This window comes from Mesoplodon mirus (genome assembly GCF_964341445.2).
Source record: "Mesoplodon mirus genome assembly, chromosome: 10".
Lineage (NCBI taxonomy): Eukaryota > Metazoa > Chordata > Mammalia > Artiodactyla > Ziphiidae > Mesoplodon > Mesoplodon mirus.
The window spans coordinates 38,237,126-38,260,029 of NC_138986.1; the positions used below are offsets into that span (position 1 = coordinate 38,237,126).

General features: G+C 37.1%; 1 protein-coding gene across 1 annotated transcript in view; it reads left to right on the forward strand.

Moving 5' to 3' along the window:
* Positions 1-3,718: 3,718 nt before the first annotated feature.
* TRDN (triadin) overlaps positions 3,719-22,904 on the forward strand; it is a gene marked incomplete at both ends in the record, with an annotated part of 300,072 nt that continues 280,886 nt past the window's right edge. Inside the window, 2 exon segments of the mRNA XM_082633775.1 lie at positions 3,719-3,863; positions 4,023-4,232. Of these exon segments, the coding sequence (XP_082489901.1) occupies positions 3,719-3,863; positions 4,023-4,232 (355 nt within the window).

Genomic DNA, 22,904 nt, shown 5'->3' on the forward strand with positions numbered 1-22,904 from the left:
CAACACATAATTTACCTGAAGCAGGATAACCTTCAGGTTACTTTCAAATTGCTTATGGTTTTGCTGTTGGATACTCAGAATGTTTTCATCACCTTGGAATCTTGATTAATTCTTAAGTGGAATTTTTGAGGATGTGAGGATGAAAAAAAAATAGAAAAGATTAAAAAATTGTTTAGTGTTAACTTTGTCATTTTTATTTGTTTAAAGTATTGTACCATAATTGTTTTGGCAGGACTGTAAGGTGAAATAAAATTTGGAATTTATATTAAAATCAGTTCTTTAAAAAAATTAACAGTCATATCTTAACTCTGAACTTGCATTACCTCCTGAATTTATATACTCTAATTTTCCTGATAAAAGAGGGAAAAAATGTAGAAATTCTTATCCCATAAAAAATTTTCTGTCTTTTAAAAATGGGACCAGGATTCAACTAATTTTGTATCAAATTTCAGTAAGTTTATTTATTCAGTTTCAGGATACCAAGCAGGTGTGTATGTTATTGTCTGCAGAAATACTCTCTTATACACAGTTCACTGAAGTGAATCTGAAGAGCAAAAGCAATTCTTCCCATGTTCTCTATATAGTGATAGTAGGAAGCCTTCCAGAAGTTAAAAAACTGGAGTGTAGCAACATATCAGCTTTCAGGTGGGCCTCTCCTAAACACTTATAATTCACTTACTCTCCTGCGAATGATTTGATTCACTTGTAGCCCCACTTGAGTCTTGAATCTCATTTCAAAGTATTTCTATCATTCATCCATTTTCAGAACTACCATTAGAATGGGAATTTGGCACCAAATTCAGTGAGAGGATATGATATGAGTTCTTTCTAATTTTTCTTTCTTTGAGCACCACCTCAGGTACAAACTGTGAAATCTGTTTTTTAAAGTTATTTTTCCATCTTGGTATCATTTCAACTAAATTGAATTCTTGAGCTTGGGATATGTATTCACATAGATTTTCAGAGAAGAAAGGAGATTCATTGTTACTATTATTAATTTATACCTAAAGTTGTTTTAAAATTTTAATTAAATGATTTTACCACTGATGTTTCTCATCAGCTTTTTACTCTTAAAAATATATGCTAGATTTACCATTGTCATCAAAAAATAGTTGTATTAGTTATGTTTGGTTATTATTAATACCTACTAATATATACACTAGAATATATTTGATTTTCTTTTCCCTAGTCAGTCTAGAATTTTATGTCATTTATTTTATTTCTATATAGGGGAGGAAAGTACCATTTTATGGGTAAAGAAACAAAAGAGGAAAACTTTATTAACTAGAGTACTTAATTTTGCATGTGGTATTTTCATTTCTTCTGTCGACAACTAAAAATTGTCTTATAAACTGAATTTATACTTTAAGTACCCAGTGCACACATCTGTTTCAGGGTTCAAACTTTATTTTTGTACTTTAAAGAATTCAGTTACATTGACAACATTTGTACAATAACAAAATAAGTTTATTTGTTATCAATCATCTCTCTTAATTTTGTTAATGGGGCAAAACAGGATCCATTAAAATGAATAAATTACAGTATGAGTCCCTGTTTTCCTGTATTACAAGAAATAAATTGATTAGGAAAGACATTGAGGAAGTCATAGCATTCTTTTTTTGGTTCCCTGACACTGTCTTAGCCTAATGTATATGCTTATTAAGTGGAAATAAATGTCTGCATTTATCGAGGAGTAGTCCCTCAGCCTTTGTTTCTAAGGTTAATCTTGCACTTCTAGCCCTTCCTTATAATGATAGTAGTGGTTGTAGTCCTACCTGTAGAAGTAGTGGCCAAAGTAACAATGATAAGGATGATGATAATGGTGAAGATTATTCTAAGAATAACTCCATTTAGGTGAAATTCATTTTGTAAAACATGTCAAAGAAGTTTCCAGTTGGGAGTGGAAAAATTTTTTTTTTAACTTTTAATGTCAAGGAAGTTCGAAAATTTGCTTTTTAAAAAAAATTTGGGAATGTAATTTAGAGATAAAATTGAAAATATTTACTGATGTATATTAGAATGTGATTAATCAAAATTTTCTCCTCCCTATATGTAATTCTTTAATTGTTGTAGACAAAGTAGCTCATATTTAAAGTATATGAAATATATTGTTAAGCTGTAATTTTGGCAAAAATATTTAGATTGCTAGGGGTATTTTTTCTCTTTAGTACTGAGTTATTTACTCCACATCTGTGTAATTTCTGGTTGGTCTTCAATTGTTCTTAAATGAAACATGATATATTTGTTCCAAATAATCTCTAAGTTTCCTCTAGAGATAACTTTCTATGAGTCAAGGCTTGTCAATATAGTCATATATGCCTGCTCTCCATTGAGGGGACGCTTTCTAGTCATGCAAAGGCAGCAACTTTACAGGAGAAAAATGAGTTAAAAACTTAAAATGTTTACTCTATACATAAAAATATCATAAAAAGAAAAAGTAAACAGTTGAAGGAAAAAAGTACAACATAAGTTTAGATAAAGTGGTACTATCCTATATGTGTGTGTTTATTTATAAACATACATGTATACACACATGCATACATGTAAGTGCATTTACTCATAGACACATGCATATATGTATATGCAAATATACATATACAAAATATATACGTATACATTATGTATATATGTATATGTGTATACAATTTTATAAACCACCAGAAAGAAGTTTATAGAAAAATGAACAAAAAACTTCACAGGATAAGAAATATAAATGAAAAATAAACATATAAAAAAGCTTATCTCTAGCAATCAAAGAATTGCAAATGAAGTAGAATTTTCCTCCTGTGTGATTGCACATATTTTGAATACCGGTAATACCCAGGGTTGTCAAGGATAAGGAAAGAGAGACTGCTGGCATATACAATTTTCAAAAATAAACTAATTTTCAAATATATACATATATTCTCAAAAGATATAAAAGTGATTATATTATTTGCCCAGAAATTCTATATTTAGGAAATTCTCCTTATACAAAACTCAATATGTGCTGAGAAAACTTCTGCCATGTCCCAGGGTAGAAAGCTGTTCGACTAAATTATGCATAGCCACGGAATGCCATGCCATGCAGCCACTTAAGTGGTATTTTATGGAATATGTACAGCAAGAAATCATGTTTATTATATATTGCCTAGTAAAAAAAACTAACGGAGAGTGTGTTCATGACTTGTCAGAAACAAATAAAACATATTTATGTATTTACTTGCAGGTACAGAAAAGTAGGTATAAATAGAATAATACGTCAACAGTTGTTTTTGCGTGGTGAGAATACAAATAATTATCTATGGTAAATCTATTGTTTAATAAAAACCCCAAATAATTATCTATTTATTTATTTTGTTATTTTTTATATTTTTTGAATTTTCAGTCATGAACTGAATGTGTAGACTTTTGTAAGCAGGAATAAAACGTTTCTGGATATAATAAGATTTTCCAACATTAATCTCTTAGATCTTCTATGCCCCTTTCACAAATAAAAATTAATGGCTTTAACAGAGGGTCAATTATTCTGTTAAACCAGAATATCCAAAAGAAATTTCATCCATTTGAACTATTTTATCACCGATTTTGTTTCTCTCCAAGAGGGGATATTTTTGCTTGCATTTAGACCTGACATATGAACCTAAATAAAAGAGAAAGGTGTTAAAAAGCAACTTGACCAAAAAAGCCATTGCCCTTGATGGTATTGGGTATATGAGGCAGTAAGGGAGATGCAAAAATGATTGAAGATTATGACATAGTTTGTGGCCTGGATGGCAGTACTTACGGAGCTTGGGAGATGAGGGATGCTGATTATGAGGGCCTATGGGTATCAGGGTGGAGGGAAAATGCTGAGAAAGTGAAATGTGGTAGTGGGCAGGGAGGTTGGCTTTACCATTAAAGAGGTGTATTCTGCCATAGAAAATGCTATAAAAGAGCTATATATACCTATACAGTCTGTGTTTTGTGGGGAAGGGGCTTTTGTCATCAATATTTGACATGAAATTCCAAATTGTAATTCTTCTTTTCCAATGTTCGATTAGGAAATACATCTACGACCACAACTGTGATAGACAGCAAGAATGGATCTGTGCCCAAATCCCCTGGAAAAGTGATAAAGAGGACAGTCACAGAAGATATAGTGACGACATTCAGCTCCCCAGCAGCCTGGCTTCTGGTCATTGCTCTGATCATCACGTGGTCAGCTGTGGCCATTGTTATGTTTGACTTAGTGGATTACAGAAACCTTTCAGGTAAGATCCATGAAGTTTGGCTTTTCTTTTTTTTTTTTCCTTCTTTTTTTTTAAAATTAATTTTTATTGGAGTATAGCTACTTTGCAATGTTGTGTTGGTGTCTGCCGTACCGCAGAAGTTTGGCTTTTAAATGGAGAGAAACAGAGTTCTCTCCAGCTCTGGCTTTGTTACTCTTCACCCTGCAGATAAACAAAGCATCCCACAAACATGCTTGAGGGCCACTAAGGGCTAGTTCCCATCTTCACATTTCCTTCTAATCTTTGCCTGTTGTTCTCATAGACTTGAAATGCAACCTGATTTGAAGAGCTGAACAAAAGCTCGATGTTATAGTTTCATGAGGATAACAATTCCAAAGCTTGGTGGATGTTTGGTTTGGGAATAGGGACTTTATCAATCATTAATAAAGGATAATTTGTAGATTTTACACTCGGCTATATAAAACCAAACCAAACCCAAATAAAACACTCTTGGACAAATGGAAAATTGTGTATTTTTAAGTCCCCCACTATCTGGCTCCAAGTTCCCTTCCCAGACATTCTCTTTGCTCCTCCCATTAAAACATTCCTATTTTGATTTCCTAAAAATAAAGAATGATAAAAGGAATTTCCAGGAATTACTTTTAATGTGATACTACGGCCAGCCATGTGTTCTTATAGATTCGGAGTGAAATAGGACTATCACAAGTGAGGAAATTTAGATTTTCATTTTGGCCTATCCAATCTCTGAGTATATTGTTCATCTCTTTGTTCAAGGTCTTTCTGTTTTTTTTAATTATATTTGTCTATTTCCACATCTGACATGCTCTATTGAGCATGTGAGTTCCTTGAGGGAAGGAATCGGTCAGTTGCTCAATAAGTATTAAGGAAATAGATGAATGAGTTTATGCTTATGCCTTTGTATCATCCGCAAAAACATTTTATTAGCCTCTTAATGTGATCGTTCATATTTGCACTGTGCACCCTCCAACCTACCTGATCTTTCTTCAGTAAGAGTGGAATCGGTAGAACCCAGAAACTATAAATACTGTAAGTTGCATTCTATATACTGAGAGATCCTCTACTTCTCATCATGGTATTTTACTCATTCAATAATTATTGTCAAGTATCTACTACATATGCCAGGAAATGGCTATGTTAAAAGAAATGCAAGTATGAATAACACAAAGTCAAAAAACTATATAGTTTGCGTTTATTGATATGGAGGTGTGACTGAGATGACTCTGCCCCCTGTACCGTTGGTAGCTGGGTTAAAGTGAGCATCATCTAACAGGTAGAGCTAAGTCTCATGATGTCAACCAAAGCAAAAGGGCTATTTATCCAGAGCCATAAACCTCTGCTTTAAGTAGGAAGTAGTGTTGGTATATTGTGTAATGCAGACTCTTAAAAGAATATACAGTTGAAATGCCTATAATATAAAATATGACCTAGAATTTTAAGTGAAAAACAGTTGGTTACATTACTCTAGGAAATTTCATTTCCCTTGAGCCTATATTGACTGATATTTTTCATCTGTTCTTTTTTAGAATTTCATTCATTCAAATTTTAGAACCAAATATCATCATATAATGTAGTTCTTCAATTTTTACACTAGATGTATTTTAAGAATTGTGTGTAAATCTAATATTTGTAAAGTTAATATTTTAATAAGTATACTAAATAAATTACTGTTGAATTTGTTCTTAATTATTTGATAAAATGAGCAGCTACCTATAATTAAATTTTCAGATTAGATTACTTAAATGTAAGGCACACTGTCCACAGTAGAGCTTCCTTGGACCATTGTAATTAGGTACTATGGATAATGCCTATGTTCCTGGCATTTCATTTGATAGGGGAAAAATAACTTCTGTATTACTACTACTTCATTTCTTCTTTCAAGAAGTGTTTGCTAAGTGTATCATCTTTGTGAAGACTCCTCGTCCAGTGCTATATATTTATTAATGACCTAACCATCTATCCATTTCCTTGAAAAAGAAACCTGCAAGTCATCTGTTAAATCTGCTGGGCACCTGATCAGTTACCACACTGTATGCCAGCCAACCCTCTTATGCCTCATAAATTTTCTCCCTCCTCTTATTACCACAGTCTCCATTACTACACTTCAGACCTTGATTATCTTCTGAGGGGGCTAATGCAGTTTCTTCTTGTCTGCCTCATCCAGGTCTCTCTCCTTTAACATTGCTCCCAAGGTATCTTCATAAAACGTAAATTTCATTGAGTATTTCTGCCAACTACAAATTCCTTGGCATGAAATTCAAGTCCTTGGCTTAGCCCTTTATTTTCATCTTGTAATTCCACTCATGCACCCGTTTTCCAGCCATACTTCCTATTGCTCTCACCTGTTTTCTTTCCCTAGGAAAACATACACTCTCACTCCTCGCTGCCTCTGCTCATACCATCCTTCCCTCATTCCCTGATCCAGTATAGCAGAAAGTATAAGAAAGTAGTTAAAAATGTGAACTCTAGTGCTGCATTTCCTTGCTATTAAATCCAGATCTTGCAACTTCCTAGCCGTTGTGATATCAGAAAAGTCACTTAGTCTCTCTTTGCTTCAGTTTCATCATCTATACATTAGTACATATGTAATAAGATTAAGAGAATTATACAAATGAATATATTTGGAGTGTTTAGAACAGAACCTGGTTTATCACAAGTACTGTATACATTTTATTTTTTTTAATTTTATTTATTTATTATTTTTTAAACATCTTTATTGGACTATAATTGGTTTACAATGGAGTATTAGTTTCTGCTTTATAACAAAGTGAATCAGCCATACATATACATATATCCCCATATCCCCTCCCTCTTGCATCTCCCTCCCACCCTCCCTATCCCACCCTTCTAAGTGGTCACAAAGCACCAAGCTGATCTCCCTGTGCTATGCAGCTTCTTCCCCCTAGCTATTTTACATTTGGTAGTGTATATATGTCAACGCCACGCTCTCACTTCATCCCAGCTTCCCCTTCCCCCTCACCGTGTCTTCAAGTCCATTCTCTACGTCTGCATCTTTATTCCTGTCCTGCCTCTAGGTTGTTCAGAACCTTTTTTTTTTAAATATCATATATATGTGTTAGCATACAGTATTTGTTTTTCTCTTTCTGACTTACTTCACTCTGTATGACAGACTCTAGGTCCATCCACCTCACTACAAAAAACTCAATTTCGTTTCTTTTTATGGCTGAGTAGTATTCCATTGTATATATGTGCCACATCTTCTTTATCCATTCATCTGTCAATGGACACTTAGGTTGCCTCCATGTCCTGGCTATTGTAAATAGAGCTGCAATGAACATTGTGATACATAACTCTTTTTGAATTATGGTTTTCTCAGGGTATATGCTGAGTAGTTGGATTGCTGGGTCGTATGGTAGTTCTATTTTTAGTTTTTTAAGGAACCTCCATACTGTTCTCCATAGTGGCTATATCAATTTACATTCCCACCAGCAGTCAAGAGAGTTCCCTTTTCTCCACACCCTCTCCAGCATTTATTGTTTGTAGATATTTTGATGATGACCATTCTGACTGGTGTGAGGTGATACCTCATTGTAGTTTTGATTTGCATTTCTCTAATGATTAGTGATGTTGAGCATCCTTTCATGTGTTTGTTGGCAATCTGTATATCTTCTTTGGAGAAATGTCTATTTAGGTCTTCTGCCATTTTTGGACTGGGTTGTTTGTTTTTTTGATATTGAGCTGCATGAGCTGCTTTTAAATTTTGGAAATTAATCCTTTGTCAGTTGCTTCATTTGCAAATCTTTTCTCCCATTCTGAGGGTTGTCTTTTCGTCTTGTTTACACTTGGCTGATCTATGATCCATTCAACCAAGCTATGTCTTTTGGTTGGAGCATTTAATCCATTGAAATTTAAGGTAGTTATCGATATGTATGTTCCTATTACCATTTTCTTAATAGTTTTGTTATTGTAGACCTTTTCCTTCTCTTGTGTTTCCTGCCTAGAGAAGTTCCTTTAGCATTTGTTGTAAAGCTGGTTTGGTGGTGCTGAATTCTCTTGGCTCTTGCTTGTCTGTAACAGTTTTAATTTCTCCATAAAATCTGAATGAGATCCTTGCTGGTTAGAGTAATCTTGTTTGTAGGTTTTTCCCTTTCATCACTTTAAATATGTATTGCCAGTCCCTTCTGGCTTGCAGATTTTCTGCTGAAAGATCAGCTGTTAACCTTATGGGGATTCCCTTGTATGTTATTTGTTGTTTTTCCCTTGCTGCTTTTAATATTTTTTCTTTGTATTTAATTTTTGATATTTGATTAATATGTGTCTTGGAGGGTTTCTCCTTGGAATTATCCTGTATGGGACTCTCTGTGCCTCCTGGACTTGACTGACTATTTCCTTTCCCATATTAGGGAAGTTTTCAACTATAATCTCTGCAAATATTTTCTCAGTCCTTTTCTTTTTCTCTTCATCTTCTAGGGCCCCTATAATTCGAAAGTTGGTGCATTTAATGTTGTCCCAGAGGTCTCCAAGACTGTTCTCATTTATTTTCATTCTTTTTTCTTTATTCTGCTCTGTGGTATTTATTTCCACTATTTTATCTTCCAGGTCACTTACCCATTCTTTTGTCTCATTTATTCTGCTGTTGATTCCTTCTAGAGAACTTTTAATTTCATTTATTGTGTTGTTCATCATTGTTTGTTTGCTCTTTAGTTCTTCTAGGTCCTTGTTAAACGTTTCTTGTATTGTTTCCATTCTGTTTCCAAGATTTTGGATCATCTTTACTATGATTACTCTGAATTCTTTTTCAAGTCGACTGCCTATTTCCTCTTCATTTGTTTGGTCTGGTGGGTTTTTACCTTGCTCCTTCATATGCTGTGTGTTTTTCTGTTTTCTCATTTTGCTTAACTTACTGTGTTTGGGTCTCCTTTTCGCAGGCTGCAGGTTCGTAGTTCCCATTGTTTTCTGTGTCTGCCCCCACTGGGTAAGGTTGGTTCAGTGGGTTGTGTAGGCTCCCTGGTGGTGGGGACTGGTGCCTGTTTTCTGGTGGATCAGGCTGGATCTTGTCTTTCTGGTAGGCAGGACCATGTCCGGTGGTGAGTTTTGGGGTGTCTTTGACCTTATTATGATTTTAGGCAGCCTCTCTGCTAATGGGTGGGGCTGTGTTCCTGTCTTGCTAGTTGTTTGGCATAGGGTGTCCAGCACTGGATTGTGCTGGTCATTGAGTGGAGCTGAGTCTTGGCATTGAGACAGAGATCTCTGGGAGAGCTTTTGCTGTTTGATATTATGTGGATCTGGGAGGTCTCTGCTGGACCAATGTCCTGAACTTTGCTCTCCCACCTCAGAAGCACAGGCCTGACACCTGGCCGGAGCACCAAGAGCCTGTCAGCCACACAGCTCAGAAGAAAAGGGAGAAAAAAAGAACGAAAGAAAAACTAAATAAAATAAAGTTATTAAAATAAAAAATAAAAAAATTATTAAAAATAAAAAAATTCAAAAGTAGTAAAAGAAAAGAAAGTAAGAAAGAAGAGAGCAGCCAAACCAAAAAACAAATTCACCAATGATAACAAGCGCTAAGAACTATACTGGAAAAAAAAAAGAATGAAAAGAAAAACAGACAGACAGAAACCTAGGGCAAATGGTAAAAGCAAAGTTATACAGACAAAATCACACTAAGAAGCATGCATATACACACTCAGAAAAAAAGGAAATATATATATATATATGTATATATATAAAAAAAGGAAGAGAGCAACCAAATCAATAAACAAATTTACCACTGATAATAAACTCTAAATACTAAACTAAGATAAACATAAGACCAGAAACAAATTAGATGCAGAAAGCAAACCCCAAGTCTACAATTGCTCCCAAAGTCCACTGCCTCAATTTTGGGATGATTCGTTGTCTCTAGAGGTATTCCACAGATGCAGTGTACATCAAGTTGAGTATGGAGATTTAATCCACTGCTCCTGAGGCTGCTGGGAGAGATTTCCCTTTCTCTTCTTTGTTTGCACAGCTCCTGGGTCTCAGCTTTGGATTTGGCCCCACCTCTGCGTGTAGTTCGCCTGAGGACATCTGTTCCCTCCCAGACAGGACAGGGTTAAAGTAGCAGCTGATTCAGGGGCTCTGGCTCACTCAGGCCAGGGGGAGGGAGGGGTATGGAATTCGGGGTGAGCCTGTGGCAGCAGAGGCCGGAATGATGTTGCACCATCCTGAGGTGCGCCATGTCTTCTCCCAGGGAAGTTGTCCCTGGATCGCGGGACCCTGGCAGTGGCAGGCTGCACGGGCTCCTGGGAAGGGAGGTGTGGATAGTTACCTGTGTTTGCACACAGGCTTCTTGGTGGCTGCAGCAGCAGCCTTAGCGTCTCATGCCCATCTCTGGGGTCCGCGCTGATAGTTGCAGCTCATGCCTGTCTCTGGAGCTCGTTTAAGCGGTGCTCTGAATCCCCTCTCCTTGTGCACCCCGAAACAATGGTCTCTTGCCTCTTAGGCAGGTCCAGACATTTTCCTGGACTCTCTCCCAGCTAGCTGTGGTGCAGTATCCCCTTCAGCCTGTGTTCACACAGCCAACCCCAGTCCTTTCCTTGGGATCCGACCTCCGAAGCCCGAGCCTCAGCTCCCAGCTCTCACCCATCCCGGCGGGTGAGCAGACAAGCCTCTCGGGCTGGTGAGTACTGGTCGGCACCAATCCTCTGTGCAGGAATCTCTCCACTTTGCCCTCTGCACCCCTGTTGTTGTGCTCTCCTCTGTGACTCTGAAGCTTTCCCCCTGCCACCCGCCCCCTGTCTCCACCAGTGAAGGGTCTTTCTAGTGTGTGGAAACCTTTCTTCCTTCACAGCTCCCTTCCAGAGCTGCAGGTCCTGTCCCTATTCTTTTGTGTCTGTTTTTTCTTTTGCCCTAGCCAGGTACGTGGGTAGTTTCTTGCCTTTGGGGAAGTCTGAGGTGTTCTGCCAGCATTCAGTAGGTGTTGTTCCACATGTAGATGTATTTTTGATGTATTTGTGGGGAGGAAGATGATCTCCACGTCTTAGTCCTCTTCCATCTTGAAGGTCTCCCCTGTATACATTTGAATATCACTAGTAAGAGATTCATTCCTCAGTTTTCTTGAAGGATGAATTCATCCCTTTTTTGTGAAAGAATTCCAGATTTCCTAAGAAAAATTCACTGTACCGTGCTTTCATTTTCTTAGTCCCTTACAGGCACCTGTATTATCATCAGTTAACACGTTGTATTGTTAATATCTGTTTACTTGTCCATCTCACTCAGAAACTTAACCTTATTCAAGGAAGAAATTATCTTATTCATCTCTGTACATGAGTGTCTGTCACATAGCAAGTTTTCTGCTATATATTGCTTAAAGGAATGAATAATGCTGATATTTTGATTTTGAAACAATTCCTTACCTTAGGACAAAAGAAATATTTATTATAAAATTTTTATTTCATCCAGTCAAACAGGTTTTGACCCACTTTAAAAACTAATAAGTACATTTAATAAAATTAGAATGAAAAAAATATGTTTATGAAATGATACTTGTCATATTTTGTAATGGTCATCTATTGCTGCATAATAAATTACCGGAAAAGTAAGAGGTTTAAAAAATTAATAAACATCTATCACTCCACACAGTTTCTGTGGCTTAGGAATTTGGGAATGGCTTAGGTCAGTGGTTCTGGCTTAGGGTATATCTTGATGTTGCAGTGAAGACCTTGGCTGGGGCTGCAGACATCTGAAATTTTTTTTCTGGGGTTGCAGACCAATTGGCAAGATGTCTCACTTATTCGGCTTTTAAGTTAATGCTGGTGTTTCCTCACATCATAGCAACTGGCATCGCCTAGACTGAGTGATTTGAGAAAGAGCAAGGCAGAAGCCACAATACCCCTTATGACCTACACTTAGAAATCCCACACTGCCATTTCTGCAAAATCCTTTAGGTCATAACAGGTCAACCCTATTCAGTGTTGGATGAGACTCTACAATGATAGGAATGCCCACAGGCAAGAATCACTGGGGGCCACTGTGCTGGCTGGCTACCACGTATTTTACTCTCAGAAAGTTATATTGCCAAGTTATGTATCTTAAGATAAATACTTAGATCTAAGGAAGTACCATTCAGTACTCTAATTGACAAAGAGAGATTGTAATTACAACAGGTGCAAAGAGAAAGATGGTGTGTTGGGATGGCTGGCAACCTGAAGCCATATTTCAGAAGACAAATATTCTCCAATGGATTTGAAATTTTAAAAAGTCTCAAAGCTAAAATTCTTCCAGACATATATATTAATTCTTCAAATAAGAAATTCAAGTACTGTTTGCTAATTAAAATTTGAATGATCAACTTCTATAACCAAAAGAGTATAATAAATTCAAGGACATTGTAAAATTATAGCATAAAACCTGTATTAACCACTGGTTGGATGGGATACATCAACTTGTATTAAAATTCTAGTTTCTTTTCTCCATTTATTATGTTTTAACTTGCCTTTTCAATGTTGTTTTTTTTCATAGAAAAGAAACCATTTGCTTCATTAAGAGTTTCAAAATGTAAATGATCCTCTTGTGTTTCTAATGCTATTTTTAACTGATACATTTCAAACATTTACCAGGGATTAATATTATTACCATGATGAGCCTTTTGTACCACATAGTAGTCTTCGAAATATGTATTGTTAATATTTAAAAAACAAGGTTGGTGGTACAAGAAAGCATACTAGAAATAGTCTCTCTGAAAGCCAGAGAGAGCACCTGTCCTTGGGCTCTGACACTTGAGAAGAGTAGGTGAATGCTTCCAAGATATTAAAAAATGTTTACAGAGAAATGAAAACCTATTTTCATAAGCAAGTACTATACTGGATTGAGAAGAATGAGTCTCCTCTGGCCAGTCTTCACAACTCCCTATTTTCGGAATTTGATCTGGTTGAGCTGTATATAATCTACTTGTGAAGCACTAATAGAATTGGCTTATTTCAAAAGACTTGGGTTCACTCATATCTCTATAACCTACAAGTTAGCATGACTAATAAATTATATTTTCTTGTCTGTAAAATGGGGATGGCAGCTTGGTTCCTGGTCTGCAAAATTTGTGACTTTACTTCGTCTTTTCAAATAAAACAAATTTTAGGACACAAAAATCAGATACTAGAAAAGAGATTTCACCTACCCTTCATTTCTTACTAAACATAATGCCAAAATACTATTCGAACAATGCTGTGGTCTATCTGTCAGACTTTGATGAGAGTAGAGTCACTGTAAGTGATGTAAAATAGGGAATTTATTTTGTATTGCTTATGCATTCATGGGAGCTGATTAATCAGTCTAGGTGAGGCTGTTGCAGTTTATCTGGTACAGGGTCAGAAGGCAGCAGAGTGGAAGATAGTGTAGAAGAGAAAAAATATCTTTTTCCTCTCCCTTTCTAAATTCTAGGCTGGGGCCCCTCTACCAAAAGACAAATTAATTAGAGAAAAGCACTCAGATTTATTTAATATAAGCTTTATGGGACATAGGAGCCTTTCTTCATAAGGAAGTGAAGCCCTTAAGAGGTAGTTAAACCTGAGCATTTTTATGCTAGGTTTGGTGATAAGTGGAAAGTGGTGAAAAAATGTGACACGACAAAAAGGTATGAGCTAAGTATAGCAAATTGGGGGACACAGTAAGGCCTGTTCATTCAGATTCCTCTGTGCATTTGAGGATAAGGACATTCCTTTCCTCTGGGTGTAGGGAGGGGCTCTCTCACAGGAGGGTTTTTTTTTTTTTTTTTTTTTTTTTTTTTTTTTTTTGCGGTATGCGGGCCTCTCACTGTTGTGGCCTCTCCCGTTGCGGAGCACAGGCTCCGGATGCGCAGGCCCATCGGCCATGGCTCACGGGCCCAGCCGCTCCGCGGCATATGGGATCCTCCCAGACCGGGGCACGAACCCGTATCCCCTGCATCGGCAGGCGGACTCTCAACCACTGCGCCACCAGGGAGGCCCTCACAGGAGGGTTTTATGACCTGCTTTAGGGAAGGGTCAGAAAGTTCTTCTTGCACATGCTATTTCTTCCATTCCTTCAGCTGAAAATATTCAATATGCTAAGGTGCCACATTTTGGGGTAGCATGTCCTGAACCCCATCACTGAAAAATGCAGATGGAAATAGAATAGGGGAGACAAAGGACAACCTGGAACCCTCATTTGACTCTCACCACCTCAAATTACGATGACATGGGTGAGCTGCAGTATAAGCTGGTGCCTTCCACTTGCTGAAGGAGATGCTGAAGGAGGAGGGCCAGTCAGTGGGAACTGGAAGAGATGCAGCCCGCTGCTGTCACACGTCAAGACTAGCCAGCATACCTGCCACAATATGCATGAGAGTTGACAGCACCTGCCCTATACCAACCTTCAGAGAATAAACAATGGCTATTGCTTCTATTTTGCCTTCCAAAGCTTGTGCAAATTTCTCCTGTACCCAACTGTTACCTGGAACATTCATGTAAGGGAATTCTGGGAAATGTAAGTCAAGTTTAGTGACCTGACAGCACACAAAACCACCCCATAGGATGACTATATAATTTATCATCCAAAACAGGACACTTGTGAGTGTGAAATGGACAGCTATGAATATTTACCTCAGAACAATAGGCACAAACCAAGGTGTCTGATCACCTGGATATTATGTCTTCCGAAACCCCAAGTTGGGGTGGAGGGGCAGAGTAATGTTCATTCCTTTTTTTTTTTTTTTTTTTTTTTTTTTTGCGGTACACGGGCCTCTCACTGTTGTGGCCTCTCCCACTGCGGAGCACAGGCTCTGGACACGCAGGCTCAGCGGCCATGGCTCACGGGCCTAGCCGCTCTGCGGCATGTGGGATCTTCCCGGACCGGGGCACAAACCCGTGTCCCCTGCATCGGCAGGCCGACTCTCAACCACTGCGCCACCAGGGAAGCCCTCATTCCTTAATAACTGAGCCTAGTGGGTCACAAAGGCTGCTAGAGGCCTCGCCCCCAAGCTTCTGTAGACTCAGCCAGGAAGTCCTTCCAGAAAACGGTGGGGTGCCGTGATAATTTAATGATTCTTGCAGGGTCAGAATTCATGGTCTTTTGTTGACATTCCTTACAGACTTCTTTGCCTTATTTACAAAGAGACAACTTTCTCTCTAAACAATAAATGCGAGCAAGTAGGATTTCTAAAGAAATGACTACAAACTTAGTTATTAGTGCATGTTAATGATTTTCCTCTAGGTCAGAATGTACGTGAATAAATTGTAGTAATTCATGGCTTTTCTTACCTAAAAACAAGGGTCATAATTTATTAGCATCTTCATCCATAAGAAGGGAAAATCATTATATGTCTGTACCAGGGGGTCTCAAAGCACATTTAGTAATTCTTGCAGGCATTCTGCAAAATATACTTATTTCAAAACAATTTTGAAAGAATTAGATAAGATAATCTATGTAAAACATACCCGCCTGGCACATAGGAGGCACTCATTAAATGCAACTTGAATTTGAGTCTTATTACCAGGAAGTAAGATCAGTAATCTGAGAAGAGAGCCAGCAAGAATATGATGGTAGGAAGCATCAATTTCTTATGAAAGTCTTGCAGACATCTCCTGATGTGCCTTTTAAATAGACTTTCTAATGAGGTGTGCCATTTTTCTACTACTCTTAAAAATTAATTTCCCTGATATTTTTTTCCCCTGGCACTTAGCCCAGTAAAACAGGTGCACTGTTTGTCAGGCTGTGAGTTTAGAGGAGCGAAATGATTCAGGGAAGACCCAAAGTCAATCAGAATATTTAAATTTAACGTTTAATAGTTATATATATATATATGTATATGTGTCTGTGTGTGTGTGTGTGTATATATAGAAATGCCTGTGCGACTGCCTATGTGTGAATATGTTATTACATTTTAGGAGACTTGGAAAACTGGGACACTAAATGCAACATTTTAGACTTTATCAGTTCTCATGTGTACTGAGGTTTCAAGAATAGCTGACATTTTTGTGCTTCTTATTCTGATTCAAGTCTTATCAGAAATCCCACATTCTGTTCAATGTCCCAGGCCTGTTTGGTCTTCTTGGTCACTACATCTATAAGGATGCATTTCATTACCTAATTCCAATCTGCTTATAAACACCTCAAGGAAACAGAAGTTTTTATAGTGCAGTGGTTCCCAGATCCTAATCAGAGTTTGTTGATTCTTCATGAAATGAAGAAAAAGATAAAGAAAAATATATCCACTTTAAAGATGTGTCCTTAATTCTATTGTTCCTACATTTTTGGTCTTAAAATTCTCTTTTGAAATGATGATATTGACAGATATTGTTCCTGTTACAGTTTTTAAATGGCATTTTCTTACAAAATAAAAAGTTGGTAATTCGATGTTGGGCTCCAGGTTTTTGCTGGTGGCAGATTTCAAGGTCAAGAAATCCAAGTTTGATACCAATGCTCTATACCACTCATTTGAACCTTAGCAAAGGAGACTTTATATTTATAGATGTATCTAGATGGATACAATTATAAATCATACCGTACGTTAATACCCCACTTTTTGATGGTCCAGCTATTAAACATCTTTTAGTGCTGTGCTTGGATTCACTTCCTTAGAGAAGCCTTTCCTGAACTTTCAGTGTAAATCAAGTCACTCAATCCTAATTCCCCATTATATCATTTACTCTTTACGCACAGCACTTATTACAAGTTACATACATTTGATTGTGTGTGGTTACTTATTTAATATCTTTCTTCTCTACTGATCTGTTATGTTTGCAAAGAAAATGTCCATCTATTTTATTTGCTTGATTTTTCTAGTGCTTAGAAGTGTTTAGCACTGTGAGCTCAATAAACATTTGAATGAATGTTGAGATGAAAGAATGAATAAATAAGTAAATAAATAAAGGAAAAGGTAGTAGTGTTTTTTACACTCTGAATGCTAAGTAATGAGCAGTCGTTCTTTATAGTTTATGATGATTTTGATAGTGTTAAGATTCACTTTTTAAACCTCTATGTCTCTGATTGAACCTTAAGCGTCTCAAAGGTAGGATTGTCTCATTTATCTTAATGTTCCTGTTAACCTGCTTATTGCCTGGCACACATTGTTTAGTAAAATTTGTATGAGCTTAGCAGGAGTTATTTGCTAAGCATATATAGCAAGCAAACAAGCAAAACTACACAACAGTAATAATAAAAGAACACATGGACTTCAAGACCCAAATGAAGTAGTTGAATGCAGGCTCTGGGGGCTAAAGTACTGGGTTGAAGTCCTTACTCCAATTAGTAGCTGTGTAACCTTGGGAACACAACTTCCCTGTGCCTCAGTTTCATTCTCTGTAGGCAATAAGAGTATCTGCTTCATATGGTTCTGTGAGCATTGAATGAGTTAATATATACAAAACATTTGGAATTTTGAATGGCACATGGTAATTGTTAGATAAATTGTAGTTAGTATTATTTTAATTTATTCTTCATGACTTTAAGCTTATTCAATGTTGCAGAAAGATGAATAGGCATATTTCAAAAAGATGAATTGACTACATGATTTCCAATTTTAAATATCATTTGAATATACATAGATTCTACCAATTATACAATAGTAATCCAATGATTAAAGTATTCTATTTTATTTTCACAGTGAGGGAATGTTCTAGCCATTCTGAAATAGCTTATTATTTTTATATGATATAGTAAGAACATAATTCATGGCCCTACATGCTCCATTTTAATGTGGTTTTAAAAACTTTAAAATTATTTATTTTGGGACTTCCCTGGTGGCACAGGGGTTAAGAATCCGCCTGCCAATTCAGGGCACAAAGGTTCGATCCCTGGTCCAGGAAGATCCCATATGCCGTGGAGCAACTAAGCCCGTGCGTCACAACTACTGAGCCCACATGCCACAACTACTGAAGCCTGTGCCTGGAGCCCATGCTCTGCAACAAGAGAAACCACTGCAATGAGAAGCCCTCGCACCACAATGAAGATTAGCCCCTGCTCTCCACAACTAGAGAAAGCACGTGCGCAGCAACGAAGACCCAACACAGCCAAAAATAAATAAATAAATTTATTTATTTTTTAAAAATTATTCTTTTGGCTAACACTGAGCAATAGAATAGCTAAAGAGAATATATAATATAGTCAAGAGTTTCCAAAACCAAACCTTGACTTGATGAAATACATGTTTATTCAGTACATAGTCAGGATATGCTAACTGCTGTATGAATCCCAAATCTAATATCTTTCTTTTTCACTGGTCTGCTAAATTTATAACATAATGATCCAAGTAAGTCATCTAACTGGAATACTGTGATATTTTGACTGTTCTTGTGCTACCAGGAAAATAATCTTATTAGCTTGGAAACAAATCTATAGAAATCTATAAATCTACAGAAAACTTGCTTTCTCATTCCTTGTTAATACATGTAACATTGGGATTATATTTATACTTAAGATATACATTTTTAAGAGGAGGAAGGAAAGTTAATTTTTCAATTAATATAATAACATCCACACCATGATTATTAAGAAAATTAGAGTAAGACTCTTCCATTTTTATATAGATGCTTGACATGAATAAAAGAAGCCAAAAGTTGTTTGTGGTTTTTGTTTCAGAATGTAAAATGCCCTTTATTTGACATGGGTCTAGCTCCAGCTAGCTGGAAATATTCCAGGCTTAAACACCTGCAACACAATTTTGCCAGCAAAAAATTGGTTGATTGGGGTCATATTCAGAAAGAGAGGTGAAATGTACATTTATTTGCATTAATGCTTCTTATTGCCTCAAAAAGTATCAGTTGAGGAACAGCAAAGGTCAACTTAGAAACATATTTTGAAACTGTTAAATATTGAAATAGTCACACAATTAAAACTAAAGATGCTTGTGTTTAATTTCATTAGGGTTCCACACAAGTGCACATTTCTAAAATACTGAAGTCAGTTAATAGTAAAGATGAGTATGGGAAAATTTCAATTGAGAAAATGTTAAAAATCAGAAGGAAAATGCTCATGCCTCAGATGTTGAATGGCAAGGATTGGAGCTACACTATGACTATTCAAATGTAGATCAGAAAACTGACAGTCATTTCCTTGTGCAGTCAATAAAACAATTAGCTCACCAAAACTGCTTTTAAATCAGGATCCTAGTTTTTCTTTGCTTTAAATTCATCTAAATATCTAACATCTGCAATATTTTTTTCAAAATTGTAATTCAAATGGCTTTTAACTTTTAGAATCTGATGCATTTCAAGAGCTTTGTGTTCACCCTTCATTTTATTTTATTTTTTGCATGATTCTCACTAAAAGATGGAGAAGTCTGATCATTGCAATCTAATATGGGCAGTATCCGGAGATCAGAGGTAGGAGAGAGAGGGGAAGAAGATGATAAGAGAGATGGAGAGAGAAAGGGAGAGAAAGAGAAAATGACAATGTTTTGGGAATCTATGTTTATCTGGGATGTTAAAAGATAAACTAAGGCATATCCAAAATTTTAAGAATATAAACAAAAATTGATTTGTATCGGGCATCACCAAACCCAAACTGCTTAGGAGCACTCTGCTGACAGGAGTTCAGGAAAAACTTTTACAGAGAAGAGGCGGAAGCAAAGCAAGGAAATAATTTGATTGGCTACAGCTTAAGTGTTTGCCTTATTTGGGAAACGCTAGCTGGCTCTTTGTGACTTGTTGTCCATAGGTTTGATTTCTTAACCTTGAGACACTTAAAGGCTTAGGGTTTTTTTGCTGTCAAAGGCTGCTAAGGTATTAGAGCCACCTCAGTCTAATGGCCTCCTTGTTTAATTAATTTAACAGAGAAGTACAAGTTATTGCTTCAGGAAGATCTTGTTTTATAAAAGGGCTTATCACTCTTAAAGAAATATGTGGGGGCTTCCCTGGTGGCACAGTGGTTGAGAGTCTGCCTGCCGATGCAGGGGACACGGGTTCGTACCCCGGTCCGGGAAGATCTCACATGCCGCGGAGTGGCTGGGCCCATGAGCCATGGCCGCTGAGCTTGCGCGTCCGGAGCCTGTGCTCCACAGTGGGAGAGGCCACAGCAGTGAGAGGCCCGCGTACCGCAAAAAAAAAAAAGAAATATGTGTGTCTGAGAGGAAAGGGCCTCATGAAGGTATGCTTTCAATGTGGCTCCTTCCTGTATCTTCACAATCTCCCCTCTATTCCCTCCTTCCTTTCTACATGTTTATGTGTTTTATAACTTGGAAAACCCAGCAAATTTCCCTCACCTCCTTATATCTCTATTTAGCTACAAACCTTTTTGTTTCTATCCCTCTAGCCAAGCCCCTCAAAGAGACAATCTGACACTATTCTATCACTCTGCTGAAGTGTCTCAAATACACACTTGACTTCTTAATGAAAAAATTTGAAAAAATGAACAAAAGAACAAATTGCATACTTAACATCTTCATCTTGGTTAAACTTTTCAGCACTAGAACTGCTGACTGGCACTTGCTTATTAAAACCGTGTCCTCTTGGGCTTCCCTGGTGGTGTAGTGGTTGAGAGTCCACCTGCCTGTCCCCGCCTGCAGGGGTCATGGTTTCGTGCCCTGGTCCGGGAAGATCCCACATGCCGCGGAGCGGCTGGGCCCGTGAGCCATGGCTGCTAAGCCTGCGTGTCCGGAGCCTGTGCTCCGCAACGGGAGAGGCCACAACAGTGAGAGGCCTGTGTACTGAAAAAAAAAAAAAAAAAACCTGTCCTCTTATGACTTTTATAACTCTTCTTTGACACCATGAGCTTCTTGCCCCGGTTAGACAATATCACCTTGTTCCATTGCTTTAGCTGTGATGACTTTGTGTTGCCCATACAAGTGATGAGTAAGCTGCCATCATACTTAGCCTGCTTATCTTTAATATATGTCTCTCAATCTAATAACAGGATCAACCCTTTTCTAAAATGGCCAGATAGTTAGATTTGGAGGCCAAAAACAGTGACACAGTTTGAAACAATTAAAGCATGCAAGATAAGTTTTAGGAAAATGCATTTTTCCCACCATGGGAGTCAGTAAGCTATTTTATTTTGAAAAAAAATCAGCTCATCAGCATTTTTTTTTTTTTTTTTTTTTTTGCTGTACGCGGGCCTCTCACTGTTGTGGCCTTTCCCGTTGCGGAGCACAGGCTCCGGACGCACAGGCTCAGCGGCCATGGCTCTCGGGCCCAGCCGCTCCGCGGCATATGGGATCCTCCCAGACCGGGGCACGAACCCGTATCCCCTGCATCGGCAGGCGGACTCTCAACCACTGCGCCACCAGGGAGGCCCCTCATCAGCATTTTTATTTTCCCCTTAATTGACCTACTTGCCCAGAAGTTTGTTTATAACTGACTTTCACACATAATGACTTCCCAGTCCATATCTTTAACCCTAATCTCTCTCCATTTTTCTAATTGCGTTAAGACATTCAGTTGGAACTTCAAACTCAAAATTCCTAACTGAGCTGGTTATATTGGGTTGGCCAAAACGTTCGTTCGGGTTTTTCCATAGAATGTTACGAACAACCCAAACGAACTTTTTGGCCAACCCAGTATTTCTTTCCAGGTCAGCCTCCTAGATTACAAATCCAGTTTCCAGTTTCTTAAGTCAGAAAAGTGGGACTCCTCACATACTTTCCTCTTTCTCCACTACCCATGAATGTTCAGTGATCAAAAGGAACTCATTCAACTTTCCAAACATCTGTTGATTCTGTTCTATACTCTGTACCTTGTCTCTAGAACTCTTGCCTTGGTTTCCCCAAAATTGTTACACTAGCCATATATTTACTCTTTGCCTCTAATCTTGCCTCTGCCTCCTTTCTCATTCTGTAGCCAGATTACTGTAAATGGCAAATCTCATTTTATTATTCCCCTATTTAAAATTTTAGATGTCTTCCTTTAAATACAAATATGTATATGAAATAACTATATGAAATAATGAAAGTATAAGCCAAAATTAACAAAATTAGGTAGCTGTCAAAAGAAGAGGACAGTATAGCAAGGGATTAGGATGGCAACAAAACTTTTCTTAATATGTGCTCTTAAATGGTTTTGACTTAGGGAACTTGTAAATGTCATTTTATAATTATAAAAATTTTAAATAATTAAAATTAATCACTAAAATTTGAAAACGCACTGAAGCAAATGAACCTAAATCTATATCAACTTGTTTGCATAACCAGAGAAAATAATTACTTTAAATAACTTTAAAACATACAATTCTGACTCTCTGTCCTTAGTATGATATAGTTCAACGAGGAAGAGAAATGAAAAGAGATCTAAGACTCCATTCACTGCTTTTATTGTTATTAGTAGTATTGCTGTCATTTTATTTGAAATTGTTATTGGTATACTGTAGAAAAAAATGAAGTGATTAATTAAGTTGATATCATTAAATCAGATTTTCAACAGAAGAGAAGAAATGTGAGTTTAATAGCAAAAATGGTGTGTGAAAATTCCAGATTTTATTTGGAAATATCAGTGTAAACACATGACTGAAATTTCATATTTCTTGGCCAAATCCAACTCAATGAGCACCCCTGCTGACCAAATTTTAGTCTCAAAATACCATTTCCCAATAAAAGGAACTGTGATTCCTTCAAGAAGTGGCTGATTCCATACTTGGCAAAAGAAAGACACAAAACTTACTTTGGACATTTTTTTGTGCCTCAGACAAACTATCAAACAAATTATGGAACAGACATGCATATTGAAGTATTTATGGATCTGGGATTAAGAATTTAAGTATCTAGGATTTGCTTTAAAATATTTACTAAACTAG